Raw genomic sequence first — 7,895 nt, 5'->3', positions numbered from 1 at the left:
AAAGCGCCGTGACCCCATAAGAGAAAGGCAAGGCTTTCTGAGGTTTCTGGCCTGCAAATCCCACCGGGTCCCTGCAGAGCCCTCCGAAGACCTTCCCCTACCAGATCTGACAGCCCCTTTTTGTCTCTAGAGGTCTCAGATTGGAGGCTCTCAGAAGGGCAGCTGGGGCCTGAGTATTGACCCTTCAGATGTGCAGTCTACAGTGCTCGCAAACTGGAGATGCCCTGTGGAGCGGGGGCACGCCTAGAGGACTCAGCCCCTTCCTAGGCAACAATGAGCGCCCCCACACCACCGCCCACCCATCAATGCCCCTTTGAAGACCCCTGGGATGGAGTAAAGGAGTGGTCAGACAGCTGTGCCCAACCGGGCATCCTCCAGGAGCGCTCCACTGCGGCTCTCCAGCGCCACCCCCAGCGGAGCGCAGCAGCTGCAGCCCGGCCCGGGCGCCTCCTTCGGGCTCCCTGGCTCCCCTGCGGCCACTGCGGGCGGCGCACGCGAAGCAGCCAGGCCTTGCCTTCGGAGGAGATGCCCAGGGACCTTAGCAAGCAGTCTGCGGATGCCAGGGATCGGAACTGGCAAGTTTCCCGACCGAATCTGAGGGATCCCGAGCCTCCACCTCGAGGGGGCGCTACCCAGTCTACTGGAGGACCAGGCGGCTGCAGAAAAGCCCCAAGGTCAAGGTTCTGAGCAAGGCCAGGGCTTGGAGAACCGGAATCTAGCCAGAGTCCTGGCTGAGGCGGGGAACAAGATCCCCGAGGACAAAGATGGGCGGGCCCCTGGGATTCACCGACGCTGCCCGCTGCCCGGAGCTGCTCCAACGAGCGCCAGGCCTGTGGCTTGAACAAACTTTCCTGCAGCACTGGGGCGGAGAAGACTGGCTGGAGGCTTCTCCCCCGGGCCTCTGCTCTCCTCCACCTGCCAGCGCTCAGCCTCCGCCCAGCCTTCTCCCACCCCAGCTCCCTCCCCCTCCCCCGCGTGCTCTGCTCACTCAGACTCCTGTCTCCCCTCTCCCCTCCTCCTTCTCCCTATTGCCTTTCTCCCCCACTTTTCTCCTGTCTCTTCTTTTGTATTCTCTCCTCCCTCGCCGCCCCGGTTGCCTCTCGCCTCCTCCCGGCAGCAGGAGAGGAGGTGAGCGCGCTGCGCCCGGGGCCTGCCCGGCGCAAAGGGAGGCGTTTCTCCTACTTCTCCCGGGTAATTTGGAGAGGTTGTGTGTGTGCGCGCGCGCGCGTGAGCTCCAGGCAAAAAGGGGTAGGATTCAGCGCCGAGCAGAGAGGGTCAGGGTCTTTGACGTTCCTGGCCAGCTGCACAAACCTCCCGGAGCAAGTGTGAGTGTGGGTGAGAGTGCGCGCGCGCGCAGGGGCTGGCTGCTCTTGGCACGCTTGGTGGCCTGGGGCCCCGGGGCCCGGGGTCCCGTCTGGCGGCCAGGGATTACGGTGACGTCACATTGAGCCTCTGGCCACCTTGGACTGGGACACCTCCGGAGCCTCTTAGCCCCTCGCCGCGCCGCGCCTCACTTCGCCACCAGGCGCCTTTGGGAGCCCGCATCTTCTTCCTTCCCCTGCCCATCCATGGGCCCTTCTGTCTTCCGGACCCCACGGGCCAGAGGGGTGCCTTCCAGAGCACAGGGCTCCGCAGCCGGGCTGCCCTCAGCTCTGCCTCCACTCGGACCAACCAGGCGGAGGAACCGGCGCTGGGCACCCGCAGCCGTGTAAAGAACTGAGACGCCGCACGACTGGGGGCGCGGAACAGCTGGGCTGAGACGGGAACTCGAAAGGGAAGAGGGAGGCGGGCCAGGGACAGCCATCATGTCCTTCCCGCACTTTGGACACCCGTACAGCGGCGCTTCTCAGGTAAGAGGCGCCTCTATCGGGAATAGGGGACAGACTGGGTGGAGGGAATGCCTAGTGCAGGGCGCCTGCCTCTGATCTTCCTCCTCTGTGTCCTGGAGGAAGCCAGAGGCAGCAAGGACTAGGGTAACGTGTCACAGCCTCCTCTGACATCCCCAATCCCTAAATGAGAACGTTTCGCCCTGGAGTGCACGCTGGAAAATCTTGTGACCCGAAACATGGGCACTCTGACCACGCGCTTAGTGAGGTGGGTGGGATCACAGGAATCTCCCAGTCAGGCTTTCTCCTATACAGAAGTCTGAGGTGACTGGGAGTGTCTTAAAGAAAAAGAAAAAAGAAAAGACTTCTAGGTTAGAACGCTGTCTATCTCATCATATTGCTGTTCATTTGCTGGCCTCGGCTCTTATCCTACCCCTTCTTTGGGCGGGCCCAAGCTCTCCGGTTCCCTCCGTTTTCCAAACCAAAGTGGATGTTGTGCGATGACAAGGGTTTCCTGAAAAAGTTCTGCGGACACCCCCTCCACTGGTCTCCAGTTTCTCTGTAGAGTGTATTTTCCCGATGTCTAGAGCCGGCTCGACCTTTGACCCGCTGTGTGATCTTAGACAAGTCTCATACTCTGTCTGATCCCAGCTCCCTATCTATAAAATGGGATCAGGAATGAGACATTTATGACGGTTTCTAAGGCCACCTTCTAGTTTTGCCTTTGCAAGGTCCTGTGAGGAGGGTGGGGAAGAGGGCTGAGGATTTGGTGTCTTTAGTTCGGGTTTCAGAACATTCACATTCTCTGGACCCCCTGGAGCTCTGGGGCCTTCCAATGCCCTAGGCAGATCTAAAACGGCAGTTTGGTTAAAATGCCTTTTATAATTTCCGCCCCAGCACCTAACAGAATGCTCAGCCCAGGTAGCATTTAGTTAATGCGTAATGAAGGAATGAATGAAGAAGCAATCTGGCTTTTTCCTCTTTGCTTCTAGCTCCCGCCAGTGGAAGGTTGGGGGGTCTCTGACCTCCAGTGACCTCTTTCTCGCCCCTGTAGTTTCTGGTGTCTGCAAATTCCAGCACCACATGCTGCGAATCCACCCCACGCTCAGTCTCAGATGTGGCATCAGGCTCCACCCCGGCGACCGCTCTCTGCTGCACACCCTACGATAGTCGGCTGCTGGGCAGTGCGCGACCGGAGCTGAGCGCCGCCTTGGGCATCTATGGAGCCCCCTACGCAGCCGCTGCAGCTGCCCAGAGCTACTCTGGCTACCTGCCCTATAGCCCGGAGCCGCCCGCACTGTATGGGGCACTGGTGAGTACAGGGGTGGAGTCCCAGGGGCGTGAGCATCAGAGGCATGTGAAGTCCGGAGAAAGTCACAGAGAGACGCACAACTCCCAAGGAAAGGAAATGGTTAGGACTGTGTATAAGGAGGGAAAAAAAAAACAAACACAGTACCTTACAGTTTGCAGAACTTCATGCTGCTTAGAAAACAATTGTACTTCTATTAATTCTGTGAGGTAGGTAAGGCATCACTGATCTCAATTTATGAATGAGGAAATAGAGGTGCACAGAGGCTCAAATACTTTACCCAAAGTCACAGAGATGCAAAGGGTCAGAGAAAAGCTCCTGAAGGAGAGTAAAGCAGGAAGTGCCCCAGCTCATGTGTGTGTTGGGGAGGGGCGGGCAGGAGGCACAAGCGGCACAGTAATAACAGCAGCTAATATTTAACGACTGCTTATTCTGCACCAGGGATGCTGCCAAGCATTCTACCAACATAGTCTTCTTCAATAACCTATAAGTACTACTATCCCCATTTTACTAAGGAAGAAATTGAGGCACAGAGTGGTTAAGCAACGGTGCCCAAGGTCACAGGATCATTGCCAGTGGCCATACTGGGATTTGAACCAAACCCTTAGCGACCATTCCATGTGCTCCCTCCCCAACTGTAGTCCTGAATTCTCTTTTTCTCTCCTGCCAGAATCCACAGTATGAATTTAAGGAGGCTGCAGGGAGTTTTACACCCAGCCTGGCACAACCAGGAGCCTATTATCCCTATGAGCGGACTCTGGGGCAGTACCAATATGACCGGTAAGGAGCTAAGTGACTGGTACTGAGTCTTTCCTCCCCCACTGCCAAGGTAGGGTGGATGGGGGCAGGGAAGAAGAAGGGAGCTGGACCACACTTCCAGGCCACAGACTGCCCTCTGCCTGCAGTTCCTTGTTCCCCTTCTAGAACATGAGCCAGATTCTCCCCCACAGGTATGGTGCAGTGGAATTGAGTGGCGCAGGTCGAAGAAAGAATGCCACCCGGGAGACCACCAGCACACTCAAGGCCTGGCTCAATGAGCACCGCAAGAACCCCTACCCCACTAAGGGTGAAAAGATCATGCTGGCCATCATCACCAAGATGACCCTCACCCAAGTGTCCACCTGGTTTGCCAATGCACGCCGGCGCCTCAAGAAAGAGAACAAGATGACATGGGCACCCAAGAGCAAAGGTGGGGAGGAGAGGAAGGCAGAGGGCGGAGAGGAGGACTCGTTAGGCTGCCTAAACGCTGATACCAAAGGTATTGGAAACCTTCACCCCACCTTAAGGGTTTTACAAGCCACCGGGCAGTTTGGTCTTTCTAAGCTGCCCTGTGGGGTAGATTTTCTGGAAGTCCTCAGGCTTACCCTTGCACTTTCTAGCCTGTGCACTTCCCAGTAGCTGCATTTCTCTGCCGAACTGGCATCTTCTAGACATCAAAGTGTTACATCCCAAAGTCCTTCCTGCCTCACTCAAGCCAAAATATCTTCCCAGTTATTCTTTGTTCTGCCAGCCTGTTTGGATTTTCTTTGCCATACCTGTCACTGTGAGAAAGTTTATACACTCAAATACCCTCTCTAAAATGCCAGCTCCACCAGAAGTCTTACTCACTGCCATGTGCCCTACACACCTAATACCTAAATGATGGCAGGCACCTAGTTGGCCCTAAGTAAACATTTGCTGAATTAAATGATATAACAGCAGCCACTTGTAGATGTTGAGATTGAGTAAAAACTGCTCCCTGGTTTTTCACAATTGAGACACTGAGATCCAGAACTCAGGCAGCGCCAAATGGTGTTTCCTTGGCTTGGCACTGCCCAGGAGAGTAAAGGGTGGGGACCGGGTAGGGCAGGAATTCTTTCCCACGGACAGGCGGCCAACAACACCAGGGCAAGTGCAAGGGGTGGTACGACAGGTCTGGTGAATTACACCGCGGATGCCCGCAGATGCCCTCGGTGCAGGGCGCGGTCTTGCTAAAATCTTCTCAGGGATGGGCATTCCTCAGATTTCCCTTGAGCCCTGGGGCATTTCTCACTGGCTCTTGATTTCCTGCAGAAGTTACTGCTAGCCAGGAGGCCCGGGGGCTCCGGCTGAGTGACCTGGAAGACCTGGAGGAAGAAGAGGAGGAGGAGGAGGAACCTGAAGATGAGGAGGCAATGGCCACAGCTGCGGACAGGCTGGCAGAGTTCCGTAAGGGCGCGCAGTCGCTGCCTGGGTTGTGCGCTGCAGCTCGAGAGGGCCGACTGGAGCGCAGGGAGTGCGGCCTGGCCGCTCCTCGCTTCTCCTCCAATGAGCCTTCCGGATCGGAAGAAGCTGACTTCCTCGCGGCGGAACCAGGCGGCCCCAGGTTGACCATGCATTACCAGTGCGTGGAGAAACCGCGCATCTGGTCTCTGGCGCACACTGCAGCAGCTAGCGCTGTCGAAGGTGCACCCCCAACCCGGCCCAGGCCACGAAGTCCTGAGTGCCATATGATTCCCGGGCAGCCTCCTGCCTCTGCCCAGCGACTCGCGGTCCCCAGAGACTCCGCGTGCGAGGAGACTTCCTGCATAGCCAAAGCCTTTGGAAACCCCAGGTTTGCCCTGCAGGGACTACCGCTGAACTGTGCGCCGTGCCCGCGGAGGAGTGAGCCTGCAGTGCACTGCCAGTACTCGTCTGGAGCAGAAGGTAGTGGGCCCCCAACGGCGCTAGGAGTATCTGTGCAAAAGACACACACCTACCGCCCTGCCCGGCAATTGCACACCCCTTTGCCACTCCTGTCTGCCCAGGTCTCCCACAGACCTGACGGGAGACTCCTTCACAGCACTCTTTCAGACGGAAGCTTAGAGATAAAAGTTCTAGTACTCCCTTATTTTAAAGCCAAATAATGAACTCACAGGGAGACTGTAATTACCTAGAATCACTTAGCCGTTCGAGAGATGGACAACCAAGATCTCCGCATTCGTGGTCAAGTGTACGGCCAAATTCACCAGGTGTGCATCACCGTGCCCCTCTAGCACAATGGCCCTTGTCCCCTGCCTGCCCTTCACAGGAGACCCCCTGGTCCCCCGCTGTGCTGCTTGGATAGTTTACTAGGGTTGGGCAGGCACAAGGGCTTTTGGAGAAGTCTGAGACTGCGGGCCAGACGCACACCATAGATTTAAGGTCAGTGCCTAAGTCTACTTTGCAGCCCTCTCTCTGTCCCACCAAAACACCTGGAGAGTTGTAGACATGCCCCTGTGCTCAAAAACTTTAGGCCCCTGGATTGGTGCTGTCCCTGGAGAGCACTCTGCCAAGGGCTCATCCCCAGGCAGGCCAGTGACTGCCAATCAGTGTCCCCTGATGCTGGCTGATTCTTTCACTGTGTTAAGGACCTGGTGGAAGGGAATTTCATCCACAAAGGGACATTCCCCAAGCATGAGGCAGCCTCCAGCAATTACTGTCAGATTCTGTTCTTTGTAGTAATTTCTCTCAGGATTAGCTACTGGCTTAGAAAAGTGGGTTACACTGTTATTTGAATTTACACAACGGATCCAAATATTACCTCTGGCAAGCTAATTGCCTCTAGACCCTTTGCTTGTCTCCAGAAGAGACATGGCCAACCCAGAGGTTTCCTAAGAATTTCCACTAAGCGGCCTTTGGGTTTTAATCAACCTTTCCTCTCTCAGCAGGTTAGCGCAATGGCTGTGATTTGCGGAAGAATCTTGGAAATGGGCCCCACATTTCAAATTCATCTCCAGGTTAAGAAGCTGCCAGACCTTGTTAGGGACCAGAAGCTCTCACTTTGCCTAAGAGACAGACACACAAAAACCCTCCTAGCAGCTGTCCTTGCACGCAGAGCTGGGGTCTTGGGCAGACTTGGACGTTAGCAGACCCCATGGAGGAGATGGCAGGGCACCTTGAGGAAGGCTAAGTGGGAGGCTGGGCCAGTCTGCCTCACCCACCGACTCTACCAAGTCTGTCTTCCTCTGGATTCAGCACGGCTTCCTCTCCTGCTCACCCCTGTCTCTCACCCTCACCGGCCTCACTTTAACTTCATCGCTCACCCAGCCACTAAGGACCGTGTGCGTCTTATCCCACTCCCAACCCCTTGTGTCCTTAAAAATAATCAGTCTGAACCCATGCTGTGTGGCCTATCTTTGCCAGGGGTGCTTGGAGAGGTCGGGGTGCAGGCAAGGATGCATTGCGGCCAGGGGTTCTTGCCACAGCGAGGCCTGGCCTGCAGACCTCAGTTCCTATAGTAGCTGGGAAAGAAACTGGCAAGGTAACCTACAAGGCCGTGGGCCTGCAGCCCAGCGGACTAGCTGCTGCTTAACCAGCCTGCGGAGCCAGGCTGACCACGTCGTGGGTCATGCGCATGGGAGGTGGTGGGACCTGTCAGGATGTTTATCTGGAAACTGCATCTGTTTCCGGGTTTGTATTTGGGTTGTAGGTTTACTGCAGGGAGGGGTGATGAGGACCGCTTTCCTCCGGTCAACCTGGACCTAATGGCAAGGTCGGGCAGCTTGCAGGTCAGTGTGAGGCGAGTGGGGGCATTCTCCCCGTTTTATCAAAAGTGTCAGCAAACACTTCCGGTACAGGCCAACCAATGGGAGCTGACGAGCATGGAAGGGGTCTTTGTTCCCCCTGCGACCCGTGTCAGGCGGCTGGGATTGCGGGTAAGAGATTTAAAGACGCCCGAACGATGCCGGCTGTGGAAGGCTGCCTGCGTTCGCGTCCGGGTCTAGTGGCTTTGGCTTTAGCCTGGGAGTGAGCGCACTGCTGCTCGCGGGGAAGCAGGGATC

The 7,895-nt window shown here is 56.4% G+C and overlaps 1 protein-coding gene across 4 annotated transcripts; it reads left to right on the top strand.

Moving 5' to 3' along the window:
• The first annotated feature begins 479 nt into the window (after positions 1–479).
• Positions 480–7,235, top strand: IRX6 (iroquois homeobox 6). Of its 4 annotated transcripts, none has more exons than XM_017530072.2 (6): positions 480–1,850; positions 2,881–3,138; positions 3,806–3,915; positions 4,086–4,393; positions 5,188–5,799; positions 6,780–7,235. In XM_017530072.2, the coding sequence occupies exons 1-6, from the start codon at positions 1,806–1,808 to the stop codon at positions 6,785–6,787; spliced, it is 1,341 nt and encodes a 446-aa protein (XP_017385561.1). In that variant the 5' UTR covers positions 480–1,805; the 3' UTR covers positions 6,788–7,235. The 4 variants fall into 4 exon arrangements, 2 of the variants coding, with proteins under 2 accessions (XP_017385561.1, XP_017385562.1); XR_001825733.2 differs by having other exon boundaries at positions 729–1,850; positions 5,188–6,104; positions 6,783–7,235; XR_001825732.2 differs by having other exon boundaries at positions 729–1,850; positions 5,188–6,104.
• The last annotated feature ends 660 nt before the right edge of the window (positions 7,236–7,895 follow it).

Source organism: Cebus imitator, unplaced genomic scaffold, assembly GCF_001604975.1.
Source record: "Cebus imitator isolate Cc_AM_T3 unplaced genomic scaffold, Cebus_imitator-1.0 Scaffold63, whole genome shotgun sequence".
NCBI lineage: Eukaryota > Metazoa > Chordata > Mammalia > Primates > Cebidae > Cebus > Cebus imitator.
Note: the sequence above shows the minus strand (reverse complement) of the source record. Positions and strands in the feature narration are given on the sequence as shown.